Below are 22,302 nucleotides of genomic sequence, written 5' to 3'. Positions count from 1 at the left end.
GCGACGTCCGCGGTGTGCGCAGGCCGCGCCCGGCTCCCCGGGACGGCCGCGGCCGCCTGCTCTCGGGACTTTCCCGCCGGCGCGGCGTGCCCTCGGGGGCGAGCTGTTCGCGCCCGCGCGTCTCTCCCCGACCGAATGGTGGCTCTCGGCCGTCTCCGTGTCTCACGTACAGTTTTCCAACTCTTAACTCTGGCCTCTCCCCGGTACCGCTAGCGCCGCGACCCGAAAGAAACGTCCGGACCTCCCGCCCGGGTTATGAGAGCCCCCTTAGCCGCCGCAGAGCGCTTACCCGGCGCATCGCCTCTCGGTAATTCCCCCGGGCCGGGCCGTTCGCGGCGAGCCCGACGCGCTCGCTGGGATGCGTGTCCAGGTCCCCTGTCCTGAGCTAGGTGATTTCTGTCTATCGGCGCCTTCGCAGTTTCTACTGTCTTGTCGTCTATAACTTACTACGTTATCTCTTCCAAGTCAGACTTGTTAAAGTTATCTCTGTTCACGTTTGTTGCGCTAGTACTGCTTTTGGGGTGGTGGTGATTCTTGTAAAAATTACGTAGAGCCTTTCCTAGGCTGCCTGCTGTCTGTCTCCGGGGCCCCTGTTGCGATTGGATATTCTGGATGGAGTCGATCGCGTCATCTCCTAAGGTTTTATTCTTCGTGGAGATAATTTGTGTTAAGGACTTGTGTTTAACAGTAGATCACACGGACTTTGGAATTACAGTTGCAGCGCAGCCTAAAACGTGATCCCTTCACCTTCCAATCGAGTGACCCTGTCCTCCATCCCCCAGTTTCCGAGCTCTTCTAGGAAGCTTTATTCATTTTGACCTGACTTCAGTTAATTATCTGCACTGCAAAGATGGTTTTCGTAGTGCACATCTGGTGAGTTAGTTATGGAGGGAGTGGATGGATACCAAAACAGGTTCTGCTACTTCTGGCTAAGATGACATAATCCTAGAGTTTTGGAAGTCGTTTCCTTTCACAGACTTTCACGTGTCCTACCAGTTGTACTAGCTTTGCTGTTTTACTGTATCTTTTTATGGATTGAGCTTTCTCTATTAGATAGCTTCTCAGGGGCAAGGACTTAGATCTCTGTATGGCCAGTACCCCATGCGTAACCAGTGCTTGGTAAGCAAATGTGTAGAAAATAATTGAAATATGCTTGCTTTTTAAAGCTGTAGAATATTAAGACGCTTAAGGTATTAGAGTCTTAACTGGGTCAGATTACATATAGAAATACTAAAGGAAAGGAACTCAAGTGCATGATATAGTATCAAGTGTATCATCTATGCAGTTTCTTTTTAGAGTTCACTAGGATGAGTCACAGGGTCGCTAACAGCCTTCTCTTCAAGTGTTCTAAGCTTGGCTTGGTCTTGGTACAGTCGGTGCACAGGGCCTCTCCTCAGTAGATGTATATCTGTGCATCTTTTAGTAACTTCATTGTCACCCCAAACATTCTCTTTTACAATAACTGTTTTTGCAAATACATGAACTTAGAAATGCTTTGCTACATTTGTTACATTTAGGACTTAGTTGTCTTTTTTTTCCTTCAAATTTCTTGTTACCTCTGCCCACTACTGACTTGATTCACCTGAATAATTGTAACTGTTTGTTCTTTTAATAAATTAATCAGTAATCAGTGTGTGCTAGGAATTATTAGAATGACTTTCTTTAGAGAAAAAAATTGGTGGCAGCAAATAAGGTTCTGCAGCATTTCAAGCAGAATCCTTGGGTCAAATATTTCTTCAAGTATGATTTCAAGTGACTAAAAGAAAATACTGTAAACCCAGGAGAGAAGCTAGATGCATGTGTATTAAAATGTAAAGATGAGTCTTTAATCATTTAAAATTGTAAATCAGTATGCATTTCCCAGAACTAAATATTGTTTTTTAATTACTATGTAAATTTGAGTGAGGACATGTTGATTAATGTGCACTTGTGTTATGTTAGAAATGTGCATTTGCTGGGGAGTCAGCATACTTCTCTTGTCTTGCCTTTGATTTCAACTAAGTCAGTTAACCTCTCTGGACATAATCTCAAATTCTTTAAGCTTTCAGCTTTTTTCCATCGTTACTTGTACTCTTTTTTTTTTTTTTTTTTTTTTGGCAGAACCGGAGATTGAACTCCGGTCCTTGCGCTTGCCAGGCAAGGGCTTATTCCACTGAGCTATCTCCCCGGCCCCTCCGTCTTTACTTGTATCCCAGCAGAATGCAAAGGAAATGTATGAATTTCATAAATTTGATAAAATCATGAAATTACCCTTTGGGTCAGCAAACTTTCTTTTTCTTTGTTTCTTTTTTTTCTACTGGGAATTAAACAGAACTATTTGTATGCTAGGCAAGTGCTTTGCTGGGGGCAGCATCTTATCCATTGTTTTTTGAGACAGGGTCTCATGAAGTTTACCAGGCTTCTTGTACTTATGGTCTTCCTGCCTCATCCTCCTGTGTAGCAGGGATTATGGTTTTATGTCACCTCACATGACTATTAGACTTTCAAATTGGCATCTCCTTAATAGAAAATAAAGGCTAGTTATGATAGTAACAACAAGTGACCTGAAGGAGAAACATTGAAAAAGTACTGCTAAGTTATTTGTTGACTTTTCTTCTCCATAATCTGTAATCCATGTAATTCTGCTGTATTAAGAGAGATGAGTAAGAATAACCAAGAGCATTTCTAGGAAGGAACCTTGTGTTGACTTGAGTACTAAGAAATATAGCTGAAACCCAAACCTGAGGCCCAAGCCCTTTGGGGCGCCTCCCTGGAATGTGATCGCTTGCTGAGGCTAGGGCTAAGCTGAGGTGGACTCAAGCAGTTTTCCTTTGTGTGTGCACGTTTCTGGGGCCACCAAAAAAGCTTCTTGCCATCATGCAGTCTCTTGGGTATATTGAAGCTCCAGTGTTGTTAGGCGTTTGGTGAAGCACTCAATCCAAAGTATTGCTAACATTCTGAAGAAATATGTGATTACGACTGCTCCTAGCTTCCTCCTCTTTTGGAAGTCTGCCAAAAGCATTACTGTGTGCCAAGTGTGTTTATTGATCTAGGTCCAGGCAGTTAGGCTTTTAAGAAGAAAGCAAGAAAAGTCTGCTCTTCTCTGTGATTCTGCTTTCTGTAGTTTGAATTACTACTTCACAGTCAGCTGTGGTTTCAGAATGACAGTTCCCTATTTTGAGAGCCTCCATCTGTATGGCTCTTATTGTAATTTTCCTGTTTTATTGTTAATCTCTTCTGTCTATAAATTAAACTTAGGTGTTTATGTGTATAAAAATCAGTACATACAGGATTCATCATTATTTGTAGTTTCAAGCATCCAGTTCCTGTCTTAAGTGGAAAGTGTTCCCTGCAGAGAAGACCAGATTAAGGTGTTTTGGTGACTAGGGGCATTTTACTTCTGTTTTGTGTTGCTGTGGATGAAGCCTAGGTTTTCACACAAGTCAAACAAGTGCTGAGCCACTACTACTTAACACTGCTGTGCTAAATCCCCACCTTTGGCCTTTAGCAACTTGATGGATGATTGAGGAAGAAAGAGGGGTTTGTGCAACTGCAACATATTTCTTGATTGTCCTCAATAAATTGGTAGCTTTATATTAGGCCATTAAGGTGGTGTATAGAACAGAAGTCTCAGTCATCACAAAGTCAATCACTAGTTTATAAAATGACTTAGCATGAAGTAATAGAAAAGGCAGTGGGTTGGGGAATCATTTCTAGGTTATAATTTCAGTGTAGTCACTAATTTTATGTAAACTAATCTGAGAGTGGGCTGTCTCAACTTGCTTCTTTAATATTCTCTGATTCTTCGAGTTTGTGATTGCTGTTTAGTAGTGCAGTTTGCAGATATGTTCAGAAGTACCTCAGGCCAATTTTATTTTCCAGTCGTTATCTACTAAGTCAATTCTTTCACCAAGCTAGATTTTCTTCTCCAGCAAGAACACAATGTTGCTTCTGAGTGACTTCCTGCCCTATAATATGTAACCTTTCTGGTTTTTGTCTTCTTTTACAGGACTTCATATCTTTGCTAACTTCAGTGATGTGAAAAGACCTGACATGGGTAAGACTAATATAAGGTAATCATCCACTCCTTCTAGTAACTCAGATTAGGGAAAGCAAGTTTGCCTGACATTTTTGGTTTCATCTTGGTGCATAATAATTTTAAGAACAATCTTAGTCTTTTTGTTATTTGAGACAGGGACCTCACCATGTAGTTCAGACTTACTTTGAACTCATTATGTAGTCCATGCTGGCCTCAAACTCATGTCAGTTCTCCCGCTTCATCCTCCCAAGTGCTGGGATTACAGGTGTGCCCCACCATGTCTGGCCAGTCATAATCTTATATACCAAACAGTTTTCTTTTGGTTAAGTAGGACATTGTTTACAAAGTCATGTAAGAGCATTTTCTCATTATTGCATTGAAAAAGCCAAATACACACTAGCAAACACTATATTTACTGTTTTCAATTAGCAATAATTGCACCTTGGATAAACCTCATTGGCTATGATACTGCCGCTGCGCAAAACTTTATATTCACTATTTACCTGTCTTAAGTACCTAAATATACTAATCCATTTAATTCTGTTGGTCACCTTGCAAGGATATAGTACTGACAAAGTAGGTGTTGTCATTATCCCTGTTATATCAACAAGGAGAGTGAGACACAGTAGAAACTTGCTCGGGAGCCTGGTGTGGTAGCGCACATCTGAACTCCTAGCCCTCTGTGGTCCCAGCACTTAGGAGGCAGGAGCGCATAGTGAGTCTCTATCTCAAAAATGAAAAGATCAAAGAGACCCTGAAGGTTACATATACTGCACCCGCCAGGGCCTGAATTTGAGTCACGCTGCAGAGTTCCTATCTTCATTAGTACATTGCACACTGCCTTCTGTGTGGTAAAAGGTAAGTCTTACATTTCATTTACTAGTGTGGCTGAGAATTCATTATGATTGGAATGCTTTCCACTTTTTTTTTTTTTTTTAGTATTTTAGGACAGGGTCTACAGGGTCTCACAGCATAGATCAGACTCAGTGATCCGCCTGTGTTCAGCCTCCCAAGAGCTGGGATTACAGGTGCGCACCACCATGCCCATTCTCAGTGCTGCCTCAGTGTACCCTGAAGGCGGGGCCAGTACAGCAGGCTGGGATTGAACCCCTGGCCGCTGCGTCTGCCTAAGCAGGCGCTTTAATCTACAGAGCTATTTGGCCAGCCTTTACTTTCCACTGTTTTATTCATGGTATTTTTGTTAAGGAGATCCCTGTAAGATCAGGAGTAGAAGCCAATTTAGCCATAAGTTAAAACATCTATACAGTAAGATTTTTTTTTTTTTAAGATCTTTTTTTAAAAACTTATTTAGTGCAGGGTCTACAGGGTCTCACTGTACAGACCTGACTCCTAGTGATTCTCCTCTTTTCAGCCCCCTAAGTGCTTGGATTACAGGTGCTTGCCACGATGCCCAGTCTCAATTGCTGTCTCAACACACCTGGCGGGGGGAGGCTGGCACGGCATGCGGGGGATCCAGACCCTGTCCCTGCGTCTGCCTAAGCAGGCGCTTTAATCTGCTGAGCTATCTGGCCGGCCCTGTACAGTAAGGTCTTACAACACTCCACAGACTCCCTTTAGATTGCTATCAGCTTTCTGTATTTTCCCTTTGATTCGTCTACCTTCTCCTTCCCCCTGTGGTTTGTTTCCATTATCTTTCCTTGCTGGTATCAGGGTCAGTTTTTGAGATCCTTTCTCATTCTTATTTTAGCTCTTTTATAGTAACAAAAGTCTCAAAAATGTTTCTAAAGTAAGATTCTGCCACAGTATAATATTGCACTGACGTCTGTTAAGGACTGTATGAATAAATTACACTTTTTACAGAAAAATTTCAAGTGAACTGTTTTAAACTGCTAGCTTTTGAATCAGAACAAGAAATAAACCAGTGTGAAACATGTTTGTTTCTGAATGGTGAAACTGCCTCCACCCCAGTGGGGTTTTGTTTTTTTTTCCTTTTTCAGACACAGAATTTTGCTATGTTGCCCAGTTTTTATTCCTGTATAAATTTTGAAGTATTTGATGGGGATCTTTATTCCAAATGAGCCAGTTCCTCTCTGTGGACCCCTTTTGAGAGTTTGAGTTTTCTTGCCAATGCTTAGTTATGAAGGGCTTGAAATAAAGTTGTTATTTGGGAGCCATTTTTGCTAGGTGAAAAGACTGGTTCATAGGGAAAGAGTTAAGAATGAAGTACCATGAGCTAATCTAAGCACCTTCTTCCAGATGATATTGCTGACAGGGTGAGGATGGACGCTGGGGAAGTAACTTTAGTGAACCACAACTCCATCTTCAAAACTCACCTCCCGCTGCAGTCGGGGTTTCCAGAGGACCAGCTTTCACTTCCTGACCAGCAGGTTAAAAAACATTTTCTTCCTTGAGTTAATTAATTTTCTCTTTGTAGGCTTTCATTTGCTGTGGTTTAAATGTTAACACTCAAAAGTACAATCATATGTGTGAATTATTTTAGAGTCCATCTTAGTGTTTGAAATTTTGCTTGATTAGTTAAGACAAAGTAGGCAATGTTATTTCAGAGTAATATCTCTTATAAAACTCACCGTTCATCTAAGTATTACAGCCGTCAATACATGGGCCAGTGTTCGTTTCTTTCTTTCTTTCTTTATTTATTTTTTGCGGAACTGGGGATTGAACTCAGGCCCTTGCGCTTGCCAGGGAAGCGCTTATTCCACTGAGCCATCTCCCCGGCCCCCTGTATTCTTTTAAACTAGTGTCTTAAAGTTACTGAGCACTAATTTGGATGGGTATAAACATACACTGGAAGGTATGTCTGCTTAAGGAAGCTCAGGGTTGAGGTGTGAGACACACCGTTAGGAAAGCAGTCTTTCTTCCGGGAGGCTGTTGGTATGCGGTGAGGCGGTTCCTGCTGTGTGCGTCCCAAGCATAGTAGGACAGACCCTGAATACCTGCTGCATCCGCCCTCTACTTACCTATGCATTGAGTGCATGTTTAAATAGTTCAGATTTGTACGAGGACTGCAACACCACCCTGAGTAAGGACTGTTTTCAGAGTCAAAGTCATGTTCATTTTCTCAGTCTCTTTCTAGTCCATGTTACAAGTGGCTTCAGACAGGATATATATGTATATTTACCTTCCAGTGGCGATCCTATGAATAAAATTATATAGTAGAGTTTTACCCATTTTCCTCCTAGAACCTGAAATATTTCATCAATGTATTTTCCTTGAGTATGTAGTGTATGTATAACATGCATGTAAGTATACTATAATTATATTGAATTGCAAAATATGGTCTGTTTACTAATGCATTTTTCTCAATATAAATTTTTATTCCTTTTTATTGTCAAAATATGATTTAAAAAAAAACTCTTCTCCTTTGTTTAGGTTTTACCTTCCAGGACAGGAAATTTGGATCGATCTTTTACGTGTTCCACAAGAAGTGCAGCTTACAGGCCAAATTACTACTCAGGTATGGAGCTCTCCCTGTAGTTGGGGCATTTTCAGACTTCTACCTAGTAAATCATTTTTGCATTCTATCTTTAACATTAAAAACATTGTTCAGAACAAAATGGCATTTTTTCCACTAAAGCATCATTTTAATAAGCTTTTCATATGTGTATGTTATCTCTGTAATGCTTCATGGATCCAATCTCAACCAAATTTTTTTTTTTTTTTTTGGAACCGAGGATTGCATTCAGGCCCTTGCATTTGACAGGGAAGCGCTTATTCCACTGAGCCTTCTCCCTGGCCCCCAAATACTAATTTTTTTTTTCCATAATTTTGTTGAGAAACAAACAGCAATGAGACAGTTTCAAACCAAATTGGTAGGACAGTTTCAATAATTAACACATTGCATACATTCTTCCTAGTGGTTAATTGCTGTACAAGATGTGGACTTGATATCCTATTTACAAACACTATTAGAACAAATCCCTCTATTCATTAAGAGAATGTAACTATATATCTATCCTAACCACTTTGAATACACAGATACAAAATGGTTTCATCTGTATACCCTTTTTTTTGTTAAGTTCCATCATTTAAATATTATAGGTGTATAAACTCAGCAAAATATTCTAAAAGAGTTCAGTAGTCCATAATAGTATTGGGTCTTCTGCTTCACTGGCAATGTCAGAAATTGTTGACCTGAGTCCCCTACAGCTCAACATAACACCATGGCTTTACTTCTTATACTTTGTTTTTATACTTTTCTGCTGGATGTTTAAGACCAAGGTAAAGCAGGACCTATGCAACAAGAGTTGTAGCTTTTGGGTCTGATAAGGGCAGTCAAATCCCCTCAGGATTTATCCTGAGATCCTGCACCTCAAATTGTAGATCCTTTGTCAGTGTCAGCCATGTGGATGAAACGGCCATTGCTTGACCAATGTGCTCTCTGTGAAAGCCTGAGAGAATGTTTTCTCTCCAGGTGACTCTCCTTAGGCACACTATGTCATCAACCACATTGCTCTGTGGCGCCATAATCTCCTTGATCAGAAAATTTGGCATACTACTGAGTTACGTGATGTTACAGTACAAGTTCTCATGTGTCCTGAGTCTTAAGTGACCTTGGAAGGCTAGGGCCAAAATGTTGGCTTTCCTTGCGGCCCTCCTTTTAATTTTGGTCTGCAAACTTAGGTTGTTAACCATCCAGAAGAGAAGCTTATTGTTATTACCATACAACCTAGGCTGTTAAGCTTAACCTCACTATCAGTCTGACTATCAAACATCTTAGGCACAACATGGAACAGATATTTTTCATCAAGTATTGATATGTTGAACTTTAAGTCTCTACAGAATATGATGAAAAAACATTTACAAGTTAGAATATATTTTTAAAAATAGGCATAAAGAATTATGTACTTCTTAGGTTTACACATAAGTCCAAAAATCTAACCATATATAACCTTGAAGCAAGATAGTCCCACAACATTCCTTTTCCTATCTCTTGCCTTCATTCACCACCCCCTTCTTTTTGAACAGTCATCTACCCCCAAATACTAATTTTTTAGTGGAAGTGTTTTAGAAATTATTTGCCTATTTGTCTGAAAACAGAACAATACAGCTTTGTTTTTGTTTGGTGTTTACTTTTTTGGGATATGTGTATGTGGTGTAAAACCTATTTGTTTTGCATTGATTTAAACCACAGAGCTAGTGTATTCTGATTGAAGCAATGAAACCTGAAAACGGACTTCTACCCACGCTTGTCCCTCAGTCAGGGCAGGAAATGTGAGCTCTGTGTTTCCTGTCTAGTGCCTGCCACAGCCATATGCTTGCACACTCAAGGGCTTGCCCGTCCAGTCTGTGATCCATGACGTGTCACCACGTGCTTGGTGAGCCCTGCTCTGGGTTGCCCTGCCTGCTGGCCTGGGAAGCTAAGAATTCGGTTACAGCATTGCGGTGCTGTGACTCAGGAAGGTCACGGGGGCTTCCTGGGTCTTTCCCCTCATCTCACTCTGCTGAAATGTGGGAAAGCTACAAATACCATCAAAGGGTAAATTGAGGTGATAAGTATGAAATACAAGTAATAGTCCTTGTTATTTGGCTTCTCCAGGATTCTTTGTCAGCAAGAAGAGCTCTCCTTCCCTAAAAAGACGTTAGTGTGAGGCTCAGAAATTTGTCCTTAAGTCACTATGGGGGGTGGCACATTAGGACCCTGGGTTTAATCTCTTGGGGCGGATAGAGGCCTGCACATAGCATATGTGACTTTTTATAAAGTCAGGTAACTCAGAAAGTAGCTCTATAATTTACTATTGAAAAGGCCTTTTTGATGCACAGAAAACCTGAAATCTGGTTTGATAGCTCAATATTAATACTAGGAAGAGATAATTGAATTGTTACAAAATCAGATCATTTTTCTTTCCATTTCAAGTTGCATTTGCTTGTAATTTCACATATTGATTTACCATTAGAACCTTTGTTTTAGACTAAAGATAATTGCTTAAAATTGATAAGCCATTATATAGAAAACTGTACTCAAAATACCCTAACTGTAACTTGGTTCTCTTTTGCTTTCTTTTTCTTTCATGTAAACTCATGTAACCACTAAGAAAATCAGTAGGTGAGTCCTCAGAACACTACCCTTTGATCCAGGTCCTCCTCCTCAAGGACTAGCTGTTGATTTTTATCTGTGCGTTCACTCAGGCTGCACAGCGTATGCTTTCGCACGCAGCCCTTTTTAAACTCCAGCTCTCTATAGTGTTAGGTGTGTATCACTTCACGTGGTCTTCCTCATACTTTTTTCTCTCACCTGTGGAGTTGATGTATGCTTCCACAGTGTTGGAATTTGTGTCCTATTCCAAACTAAACTCTGAAAAACAAATTTTTTTTTGTTCTTTGACATCAAAATCTGAGCTGATTTGTCCTGAAATTTGTTCCTTGACAAAACCTAATGAGCTGACATGAGACTGTTTAATATTTTATCTTTATCTCTGAAAATGTGACTGTTTATATGTTTTGCCCCTTACATCGTGATGTTTGTTTCTAGGTTGCTTCTACAGCTTATAGTTGGAAGTGTTATATAGTATATCAGATTATCTTCCTAAGCATTCCGAAAGTTTAAATTCAGAAATAGAACCGGACTCCAGGGGTTTATGATTTGGGATGATGGCTCGGTGCCTTCATTTGCTTCATGGTTTTTCCTATGGTTTAGGTCCACTTTCAGCTATTGTTAATGTAATTTAAGAACATTTGTAAAAGTTCCTTTCATTTAAATTACAGTAGACTTCTGATACTTAGGTATGTCTGAGACTATCTCAGCTCTGAATGTTCTTTTTTTTACCCCCCTGGCAGAACCAGGGATTGAACTCATGCCTTTGCGCTTGGCAGGCAAGCGCTTATTCTACTGAGCTATTTCTCTGGCCCCCCTGTTCTTGACTGGCATTATTTGACTAGATTTTGAGTCAGGCACATAATTGATGAGAGTTGATCCCTATTGTCAAAACCAAAATGTGGGGGCTGGAGAGATGGCTCAGTGGTCTAAAGCACCTACTTGGAACAAGCTTGGCAAAGCACAGGGACTGCGGTTCAATCCCCCAGCACCACATGCCAGCCAGCCCCGCCCCCTGGTGGGATGAGCTGGCCACACACACACACACACACACACACACACACACTAAATGTTAAAATAAAAAAAAAAATGTGTCTCTCACCTGAATTTAGGAAATTCTTAGGAAATAAAGATGTCATAAAAGTTATTGCATACTTGGCAGCAAATAGAGAAGAACATAATAAAATACTGAAATGGGAGTGCTGTACTGTTTATTATTAATGCACTCTGAAATGGGCGAGGTAATGTGCACTGGTAATCCCAGCACTCTGGGAGGCTGAGGCAGGAGAAGTCCCAGCCTTCCCCGGGGAATTTAGGAAAGGACTGGGGATGTGGCTCCACGTGAAGGCTCTGGTGTCAGGGTCTAGGACTGCTGAATCAGCCAGTCTGCCAGTCAGTCGCAGCTTGCAGCCCATGATTCAGTGTTTTCTGTACCAAGCTTTATTTAGTTCATTTTCAAAGAAGCTTATTGCATGTCACAGACTCCACAGGTACTCGTTAACAAGAAGCCTTAAATCTATGAGTGCCAGTCATTTGTGTACTTAAATAGTAATTCTTGAGTAAAAGCTACTTTTGACCCCAGGAGTATAGATCGGTGGTAGATTTCATACTAGTATATGTAAGGCTAGTATGTGTAAGGCCCTGGATCTAATCCCCAGTTGCAAATAACAGCTTCTTTTTGTTTTTTTAGCCATGTAAAATACTTTTAAACTTGTTTGCAGTGCCTGCTTCAGTTCATTGCAGATTCTGCAGAGCGTTGTCTGCACTGCCTCTCTCCTGTAGTCTGTTCTAGTAACCTTGCACTGGTTCCTGTGGCCCGCCGCTTGGAGCCTAGCCTCGCAATTGGGTTACACAGGAATCCCTAGTGTACCTGCCTTGGTCTTCTGCTCTAATGCAGTTAGTGTTTATCTCTTGTCCTACCTTACTCTTCTTTACCAAGATGAAAATGAGCAGGGGATTTCTAACTTTAGAGTTTTTTTTTTTTTAACTGGATGTACCACTCTAGATAGATGAAGCCTTTCAAAAATTTGCTTCTTGACCCACTCAGGATGAGAGTAAGCCACGTGTACCGTTTCATGTTAGTAACAGTAATGGTTAGACTTCAAGATTCCCAGTTTTATTAAGACCAAGAGAAAATTAAAAGAAAATTAAAAAATTTTGAACCTTAAAAAGAGATGCAAATGAAATTATTTTTGCTAATGTTTAGCATCATTATCCATATCCATATCTTTTTTTTTTTTTTTTTTTAAATACAGGGAATTGAACTCAGGACCTTGTATTTGCCAGGCAGGTGCTATTCTGCAGAGCTGTTCCCAGTCCCATTATCAATAACTTATTTTTATTTTTTTTTTTAAATTTTTTTTTTAACATTTATTTAGTGTGTGTGTGTGTGTGTGTGTGTGTGTGTGTGGCCAGCTCAGCCCACCAGGGGGCGCGGCTGGCTGGCATGTGGTGCTGGAGGATCGAACCGCGGTCCCTGTGCTTTGCCAAGCTTGTTCCAAGTAGGTGCTTTAGACCACTGAGCCATCTCTCCAGCCAATAACTTATTTTTAGAATATATGTTAAATTAGGTGACCTCTCAAGTACCCTGTTACTATGGTAACTGTATCCTAAAGTTAATGGAATGATTTAATGGTTATAGTAAGTGACTGACTATGCTTATTTTTTAATATAACATTTAATATAAAGTTTATTTTTTATTTCCATAAAAGTATTGCCTGGCGCTGTAGAAAATTTGTTAAGAAAAGTAGAAAGTTAACCAGCATTGTATCACTAGAACGTGTCCGTCAGATTTTCAGAGACTTTCACCCGCTTTATGTGTGAGTGCACGTGTAATGATCTTAGTTCTGGCATTTGAAACGCTGAGTCTTAGTGCAGAAAGTGTCGCTGTAAAGAGAGGGGTCTGCAGCCTGCTGGTCCGAGCCTAGCTTTGTACGCCCCTCACAGTACAGAGCTGTTCAGTGGCCCTACCAGGTGGGGGCAGCCACTTTATTCTGCTTGTCAGTCTTCCTGACTTTATATGCATTTTGGATTTTGTTTGGTTTTTGTTTGTTTTGTGAGACAGGCTCTTGCTGTGTAGCCCAGGCCGGCTTGAACTCATGCAGTCCTCCTGCCTGAGTCTCTAATCCTGGGATTATACGCATGAGTCTTCATGCCCAACTTTCCTTTGTATTTTATTTTATTTGTTTGTGTGTGTGTGGGTGGGTGGGTGGGTGGGTGGGTGTGGGTGGGTGTGTTTGAGACAGGGTGTCACTGTGCAGTTCAGGCTAGCCTTGAACTTGCAGAGATCCTCCCGGAAACTGATGGCTGTGTCGGATGCCATTAGGAAGGCTGTTCTGGCTTGTCCTTGGTCTCACACTTTACATCTATCAGGATAGTTTGCATCTTTGACTGACCTCTTCCTCAATTAGATATCTTTAGTTAAATAATTTCCTAAGCAAATTTTAGCCACAATGTGAGACAGAAAATTTTCTCCTGCCGTCACTTGGCATTTAAAGATAATCATTTTGTAGTGTTTGTCCCCTCTACTTCTTCACACTGAGGTTCTGCATCCCCAACCTGGTTTTTTTTTTTTTTTTGTTTTGTTTTTGTTTTTGTTTTAGGGTCACACTAAATTGCTGAGTTTCCCAGGTTGGGCCTGAGCTAGAATTCTCCTAGCTTGGCCTCTTGAGTGCTGGGATCACAGATGTGCACCACTATGCCTGGTGAATTTGTGCTTCTTTGCTAGGACTCATTTTTAGTAGCTTCATATTTCGGTCATTAATAGTAATAGATGTTAAGCGTAAATACTAATTATGTAGGGAAAAAATTACAATTCATTTTGAAAGTAAGTGAAAGTTAATTATGAGACTTCAGTTTATTGAGTGGTAAATGAGTAGGTAAAAATACCAGCTTTGATTGCCTTTCCCCTGACTTAATCCAAATCTTGATTTCCTGATGAACTTAAGAAAACACAAAATTCTAACTTTGAAGCCTGCGTTAACTTTTTGGATAGAATGTCAAAAGATATGCTAATATTTTAAATAGCATAAATATGCAGTATTGTATAAAATTCTGTGGTAATATGCTTTCAAAGGGGATCTTGAAAATGTCAGCATTGACAGAAATTCTGGAAACTGGTATTAATAATTCTTGATTGTGTTTGTTTTTTGAGACAGTGTCTCACTGTGTAGACCATACTGGTCTCAAACTTGTGGCAATCTTCCTGCTTCAGCTATGTATGTGTTGGGACTACAGGAGTGTGCCGCTGTACTCAGCCCTTCTTGTTCTTTTTTCCTTTTTTGGTTTTACTTTTCTCTTCTTTCCTTTCTCCCTCCACTGTTTTATTCTCCTCTCCATTTAAACATTTTTCTCCCAATTTCACAATCCCTATTGTGTACTTTGGTCTTTATTTTCACTTTCAGGTTTTTACACCAGAGAAACTGCAGTATTTACACATGCGTAGATGCATTTCACTTCAGAGTGTGGACTCAAGGTGCATCCATTCACCTAGACTTGTCCCAGGCTTATTTTTCTTTATGTCAGAGTAATACTCCATTATATTAAAAAGAAAAAAAAAACAAAAAACAAACCCCAAAAATACTCTTTATCGATTCACCAATTGATGGGCATTTGGGCTGTTTCCAAGATTTGGCTGTTACAAACTGTGCCACTATGGACACAGGTGTGTATGTATCGCTGTGGTGTGATGCTTTTAATGCTTTGGGAAAGATACCCAGAAGCGAAATAGCTGAGTCAAATGGAACCCCTAATCCTGGTTTTCTGAAGTCTCCAAACTGATTCCACAGTGGTTGCACCAGTCTGCACTCCCAGCTACAGTGGAGTAGGGTTCCTTTTCCTACGTTCTTGTTTTTTTACTGAAGCTCCTCAATTCCATAAGCTAATGTATGAAGATATTTTGCAGGAGCTATTTTAAATTGGCCACTCCTGCTTACAGAGGAAGGTATAGAAATTGTTCTACAACTAAGATGTTGTCACCCCAGTTTATAATCCAGAAGTCATGAAATTCAAATGACAACAAGCAATCATCAGTCCGATGGTAGTAGCGAACAATGAAGTATTGACACGTCTGATGGTCATGGCATTAAGTGACTGAAGGTACCCTGGCAGACCCAGTGCATCCGCTGGGTCGTCTCTCCCAGAAGCTGGCCAGTATAAGCAGCACTTAGGCCACCTGCGCTCTTTAGCGAGATCTGAGTCTTGGTCATGGTAATTAAGAAAAAAGTGATGCCAGCTGCTCAATAACAGTGACTGTTGTTCATTTGAATTACAATTCTCCTTGGCCCTCCGCCTGCTTCTTACTGGTCTGGCCTACTTCTTTCAGGCCCAGGCCTGGGAGTGCTTGCAAGATATAGTTGGGGTAAAATGTTGACTTTTGGTGGACACCACGGAGTCACATTGATGCAGATAAGGCACATGGCTGTGGCAGGATTCAGCTCCTTCATCCATTTTCAGGTTAGTATGGCTGAGTCACTTCTAGTTTGTAGAAATTTCCTAACCGCAGATTTGCTGGAAGTTGAGACTGGGCTCTCTCTTCCCCGAGAGACGTGGTGACATGCTACATTACTTTAGATACAGTGATGGTCATGGTTGCGGTCATGGAACCAGTCAGAGAGCACCAGCACCCATATAGTTATTTATTCAGTTTATTCAAACATTTGTTTGTTTGTTTGTTTGTGTTTTTAGACAACCCTTCCTCAGATAGTTTTCTTGGCTCAAGTGATGTACGGACTTTTTGCCAGAGTGCAAATGGCCAGTGGAGAAATTCTACTCCAGTACCAAGTTCAACTTTACAAAAATCAAGAAACAGCCGAAGTCTTTACCTTGAAACCCGAAAGACCTCAAGGTTGGTGTTTGCCTACTTTGTAAGCCTTCCTCAGATGTTAGAAAAAATAGCCGTAAGGTAGTTGTTACATTGGTGTTTTAAATGAGTCTTATGTCTAGCAGAGAGACCCTGAACACCGTGTAGACCCTTCCCTAGAGTACAAAAGAATGAAAGAAAAATAAATAGATAAATGAGGGGCTGGGGAGATAGCTCAGTAGAGTAAGCGCTTACCTGGCAAGTGCAAGGGCCTGAGTTCAAACCCCGGTTCCGCAAAAACAAAAAAAAGGAAAAAAATAAAAGATAAATGAGCCATACTACTTTTGGATTTTAAGCTATGCAGATGCAAACAAATTACTTGTAAGCTTTGAGTTTTAGTGACGGCCACATGTTACCCTTAGACGAGGTTCTGAGGGAAGTCTTGTGGCTGTGTGTATATTGGACCCTTCAGGAGGAGTGCGGCTATCACAGATTTTAGGCTGAAAGTCAGCGCAGCCTGAGTAGCAGAGGAACCAGCGCATGTGACAGGCTCTCGCGTGAGCAGAGAACAGAGGTCAGGCAGGGCTGCTCGAGCGAGCCTCGTGCGTCGGGCAGGTGCCCTGAGCTGCTGCTGTGAGCCATGAGCAGGCAGAGTGCTGCACTCAGGTTGATGAGCTGCACCCTTCCCGCACGAACTGACGCTGATTGTTGATGCAGACGAGACTTGACTTAGAAACTTGGGCTCAGGTATTTATTTATTTATTTATTTTTAAATTTTATTTATTTATTTGTGTGTGTGTGTGTGTGTGTGGCCAGCTCAGCCCACCAGGGGGCGGGGCTGGCTGGAATGTGCTGCTGGGGGATTGAACCCCGTCCCTGTGCTTTGCTTAGCTTAGCTTGTTCTAAGTAGATGCTTTAGACCACTGAGCCATCTCACCAGCCCTCAGGTATTTATTAGTTAAAGTACTATATGTTCACAAAATGTGTATGACTGAAAATCTACTGTGTTTAAGGGATGTGAGATCATTTCTTGTTTTGTCAAGCCCTTCTGCTGTTGATCAAAACTGGCAATATTACAGCTTTTTTACTTTATGAATACCAGCACCTGGGCTCTGGGAACGAGTCATTGCCCTCAGGGATCATCTTCACATTTCTAAATAAATTATTTAAGAATTAGCACGTTATGGGCTGGTGAGATGGCTCAGTGGTCTAAAGCACCTACTTAGAACAAGCTTAGCTAAAAGCACAGGGACCGTGGTTCAATCCCCCAGCACCACGTACCAGCCAGCCCCGCCCCCTGGTGGGCTGAACTGGCCACACACACAAGTAAATAAATAAAAATAAATAAAATTAAAAAAAAAAAAGAATTAGCACATTCATGCTGCAAAAACCAAACACCAGTTTTCAATTAGCAATAATCGCGCCTTGGATAAACCTCATTGGCTATGGTAATGCCGCTGCGCAGAGCTAAAACCAAACAACAGTGAAGTTAAAGCTCCCTCGGCTGCTGCTCACCCTCATCCCCTCTCACTGGTGTTTCCTTCCAGAACTTCTGTTTGTTTCTTTGTCATTCATGTGTAGAATAAAAATATATATGAAGTACTGTATGATTTTTGTCTTCATTAAAGAGTTTCTGTATGCTTTATTCAACAAGTTGCTTTTCTATTCAGTACTGTTTTTAAAAATAAAGTTACTGAAAAAATATATACACTTTGTGAAAAATTATAAAATATAGATAAGCCTAGAAATAAAACATCACTTTCGCACCAGCTTGAAAGTAATGTTTGTTATCTTAGTACATATCTTTCCAGATAATTTTCTTTTTTCTTTCTTTCTTTTTTTTTTTTTTTTTGCGGAACCGGGGATTGAACTCAGATCCTTGAGTTTGCTAGTCAAGCGCTTATCCTACTGAGCCATTTCCCTGGCCCAGATAATTTTCTGTGCTTTTAAATATGTTATTTTTTTCAAAAGTGAGCTCGATACAATTTTAGTAACATGACTTTTCTGTACAGAGTTCCATATTTTGGACTTGACAGGTTGCTTCTTCATGGTATCATTTTGTCCTCTGTTTCTTATAATTTTGTAACTAGATTTTTGACTGCAAGAAAAGATGATGCTGTGTCATATCACATTAGAAAGCCAATGGGCTGGCATGGTGCTGCACATCCGTAATACCAGCACTCGGGAGGCTGACGCAGGAGGGTCTCCACAAGTTCAGGGCCAGCCTGGGCTACAGAGTGAGTTCAAGGCCAGTCTAAACAACGTAGTGAGATCCTGTCACAAAACAGAAAAAGCAAACAGTATCTTACTCTGATTCTCTTGTTAGCGTTAAATAGATTGTCATGAATTAGGAGTTAACAGTCTGGTCCCTAATTAGATAGTCAGTATTCTCCTCTTATGACTAGAGCTTTATCTGAATGGTGTTTTGGCATCATGTAAATGAGCAATTTCACATCAGCCATCACTTAATAGTTACTAATCTCATTTAATAGTCCCTACCAGATGATAATTTTATTAGAGTTAATGCACTGATTTTTTTTTGGTAACTTTGTCATTTTTTAAATTTTATTTTACCTCATTTTTTTTTTTAACTTTGTCATTTTTTCCTTACTTTTAAATTGGCACTCTTATATTTTCATTCATTGGGGCTGTTTGGTTACCCTGAAAGATATTACCTATGGGAAAGGCTGGGTAAAAATTTTTTTTTTTTTAAGACGGAGTCCTACTATGTATTTTGGGCTGGCAGAAACTTGCAGAGATCCCACTGTCTCATCCCCCAAGTGCTGGGATTATAGATGTGTGCCACCAGCAAATCAGAATTTTTTTTTTCAGTACAAGGTCTACAAGGTCTCACTACACAGATCCGACTCGTAGTGATCCTCCCACTTTCAGCCTCCCAAGCGCTGGGATTACAGGCGTGCTACCGCGCCCAGTCTCATTCACAGGCAGCATGCCCTGGTGGGGTAGGGCCAGCACAGCGGCCAGGGATGGAACACCAGTCCGTGTGTCTGCCTAAGCAGGCATTTTAATCTGCTGAGCTATCTGGCCAGCCCTTAAATCAGCATTTTGTATAACCAATTTTCACAATATTTTTAGAGCCAGTTATAGGTTAGATGAATTTTTTTCTGTTGTCTCTTATGTATCATTAAGATTCACGGGCCAGGGAGATCGTTCAGTAGAATAAGTGCTTGCCTGGCAAGCTCAAGGGCCTGAGTTCAGTCCCCGGTTCCGCCCCCCAAAAAGGATTCATTGTGTTTTAATTCATATAATTGTTATTCTTTTAATGATTCAGTTCTCAAAACTTCGGCCAGGGATTCACCTTCAGAATTGCTTCAGGGCCTGCCTGGCCCAACCTCGTGAGTTTTTTAATTTCAGCATCGTTATTTTCTAGCCTCATACTGTTTATTTTTTATATATGTGTAAAAGATTTTTTACATTAAAACACACAAGTACACATGAAGTTCAGATATTACACTGAACTATAATTTCTTCCAAATAACTGTAGTAACCTAGATTGTCTTTTTTTAGGTATAATTACTCAGCCTAAAAAATGTACACTGTTAGGAAATTTTTTTTTTCTTGGCTCGCTCAGAATGCCTTCCGGGCAGGTTTGGCTGGCTTGAGTTCTGGGGATCGAACCACAGCAGGCTGAGCTGACAATTGTTTGAGCAGGCTCTTAAATAACTGAGCTAAGGGGCAGGCCCCCTCTTATGAAATTTTTAATCTTTGCTCCTTTCCGCACTCTAAAAGCCAGTTAGAATTTGGCAACTGAAGAGAATATTTGTGTATTTTAATTTTCCTTAGATGTAAGTCAGTTCATTTGGATTCAGACCACACATAGTACTTGAAGCACTGGTTTCACTGAATCCGCATAATGAGCTATATGACTATATGTTTCTGAGCACTCCTCAGGAAACAAGGATTCATAATAGTATGAGGTGTCTCAGCCTTGGTGAGCAATGACTGATGGAAAAGATTACATAGAGCAAAACTTAAAATGCTCTGGCCTTAGAGATGGTTCACAAAAATATTTGCCTCATTTAATAAAGCACAAATAGTATAAAGAAACAAAAACAAAATTTTTGAGCAGTGAACATTGAAGACAAGAGGACTCATAAAGTGATACAGCCCAATGGGTTCCTTCTGGAAGTTTTCAAAAAGAAAGGATTGGAGCCCTCTGTTGGTCTTTCAGGAAATTTTAAGATTTAGTTAGAAAGTTTGTTGTGGGCTGGCCAGATAGCTCAGGAACTGGGATTGGATCCCCTGCGTGCAGTGCCTGCCCCGCCACCGGGGTGTGCTGAGAGGGCAACTGAGACTACGCGTGGTGGTGCGCCTTTCATCCCAGCGTTTGGGAAGCTGAAAACAGGAGGATCACTACGAATCCGATCTGTGTAGTGAGACCCTGTAGACCCTGCACTAATACCAAAAAAAAAGTTTATTGTGATGCTTCAGTTTTATCCATCTATATATACTTAAAGTAATTGACTCTAGAGGGCTTGGGGGCAGAGCTGGGGTAATTGAAAAAAAATTATACATGTATGTGATATATATATATAGGTTTCTTTATTATACTGCAACCAAAGCTTTCCAAAAAATTCTAGTCTTTTTGCTTTCTGTCATACCACAGTTACATGGATGCAGATGAAAGGAAATTCTAGATTGTAAATCCAAGAAATAAATCTTTAAGTATTGTATTTGATAACTGTCTGATTTGGCATGCTGTCTAGCTTAAAACACACTTCTGAGTGACAGAACCTGATACCTAAACCCCATGTATACTTTATATAATTGTATAATTAATATAAATATGTGATTTTCCACAAATGGTATTCCTGTCTATTTTTTATTTTGTTATTTCTTGAAATACACTTAATCATTTTTATCTTTCTTACAAATTTTTTTTTAGTGGATTATCAAACACATTTACAGGAAAATCAAACCATCACTGCCATATGTCTGCATATGAAAAATCTTTTCCTATTAAGCCTGTTGCAAGCCCATCTTGGAGTGGTTCTTGTCGTCGAAGCCTTTTAAGCCCTAAGAAAACTCAGCGACGACATGTTAGTACAGCAGAAGAGGTAAGAAAACGTGCACCAGAAGTTACTGCAAATTATAGGCTTGTCCCACATTGAACCATTTGCTATCTTTTTGTGGTACTGGGGATTGAACGTAGGACCTTGAGTTTTCCAGGCAGGCGCTTATCCACTGAGCTGTCTCCTTGGCACTGTGTTGTACTTAATGCTTTGTTGGCTTTTCTTACTCTTTGAATTCTGTCATCTGTTCTAAAGGAATTAAGGAGCTGTTTTAGCAGGACTTCTTTTTCTTAAACCATCTTCTGTTCCTGTTGTATGGATGGCTTTACTAAATCTTCAGAGTTGTCTGAATGGTTTTTTTCCATGCAGAAAACTATCACTTTGTTTTTTAAGATCTTTCTAAACTATTGCTTCCTGTGCCAGAACTGTTAATCTTACTAAACTGTTTTGTTGTGATAAAATTTGCTTTGATTCAGTGCCTACCCTTCTCAATAGGAATAATGTTCTCCAATTATACTAAAATAAAAATCAAGAATCAAGGAACAGGGGGCCAGGGAGATGACTCAGTAAAATAAACGCTGGCCTGGCAAGTGCAAGGGCCTGAGTTCAATCCCCGGTTCTAGAAAAAAAAAAAAAAATCAAGGAACAGTTTATATTCTGTCATTATACATGTTTGTCTTCAGGGTCATAGACTTTCCTAAAAAGAAGGATGCTCTGTTCACACTTGAGTTGTTAAATTCATTCATTAAACTTACGGGGGAAAATATCTTATTTTGTGGATATAATCAGTCATGTAATTTGCATAGTAGGAAGTATGCTTGTTCCTGTAGTATCCATCTAATTAGCTTTACCATAGAGATATAGTGAATAACAGTGGCCTTACACAGTCCTGATTTTAGTGTATTTTCTACATATTTTTTATTGAATTATTTTAACCTGTGGCATACGTAAAGGTGAGTGAATATTCTGTAATCTGCAGATTTGGAATGTAAATGGTCACACACCTGGCAAATGGCGGGTTGAAAGCCCAGTTATTTTGCGTAAATGCTGCTCAGTGTACCTTTTATTTAGTACAGTGGCATGGTTCCTATCTATTGAGCTTGCTACTAAGCACAGGGTCAAAACTACAGCATTACATGCTGAATAATGGACATCATTTAGTAACTGCAGATATCTTAGGTGGCAAAACTTGAATATTTGTGGGGTTTTTAAAATTTTTTGAGAAAGAAATAGCAATGAGACAATTTCAAAACAGGTTAGGACAGTGACAATAATACATTGACTTGTCTTTGTAGTAGGTATTCATAGTATAAGATGCAGACATGATATCTTGTCTAAACACTATTAGTACAAATCTTTGTTCTCGTTGAACTAAGAGAAAGTAGCTGTATGTCTATTCTATTTTGTATATACAGATGAATATATATGTACATACATA

The 22,302-nt window shown here is 40.1% G+C and overlaps 1 protein-coding gene, 1 non-coding gene and 1 pseudogene across 6 annotated transcripts in view; 1 reads left to right on the top strand and 2 right to left on the bottom strand.

Annotated features, from left to right (window-relative positions):
* Positions 1–22,302, top strand: part of Senp1 (SUMO1/sentrin specific peptidase 1) — a 75,956-nt gene that overhangs the window by 437 nt on the left and 53,217 nt on the right. The window contains exons 1-6 of one of the 5 annotated variants that reach the window (XM_023723621.1): positions 15–307; positions 3,989–4,036; positions 6,236–6,361; positions 7,368–7,454; positions 15,717–15,876; positions 20,738–20,909. In XM_023723621.1, the coding sequence (XP_023579389.1) occupies positions 256–307; positions 3,989–4,036; positions 6,236–6,361; positions 7,368–7,454; positions 15,717–15,876; positions 20,738–20,909 (645 nt within the window). In that variant the 5' untranslated portion in view covers positions 15–255. The other 4 variants (XM_023723620.1, XM_023723622.1, XM_023723623.1 and 1 more) reach the window with 4 other exon arrangements.
* On the bottom strand, positions 4,368–4,504 carry LOC111818746. Its single transcript, XR_002822660.1, has one exon. It is a non-coding gene; the product is annotated as a U4 spliceosomal RNA (small nuclear RNA).
* Positions 17,181–17,300, bottom strand: LOC111818745 (annotated as a pseudogene).

Source organism: Octodon degus, unplaced genomic scaffold (assembly GCF_000260255.1).
Source record: "Octodon degus isolate 3935 unplaced genomic scaffold, OctDeg1.0 scaffold00100, whole genome shotgun sequence".
Lineage (NCBI taxonomy): Eukaryota > Metazoa > Chordata > Mammalia > Rodentia > Octodontidae > Octodon > Octodon degus.
Note: the sequence above shows the minus strand (reverse complement) of the source record. Positions and strands in the feature narration are given on the sequence as shown.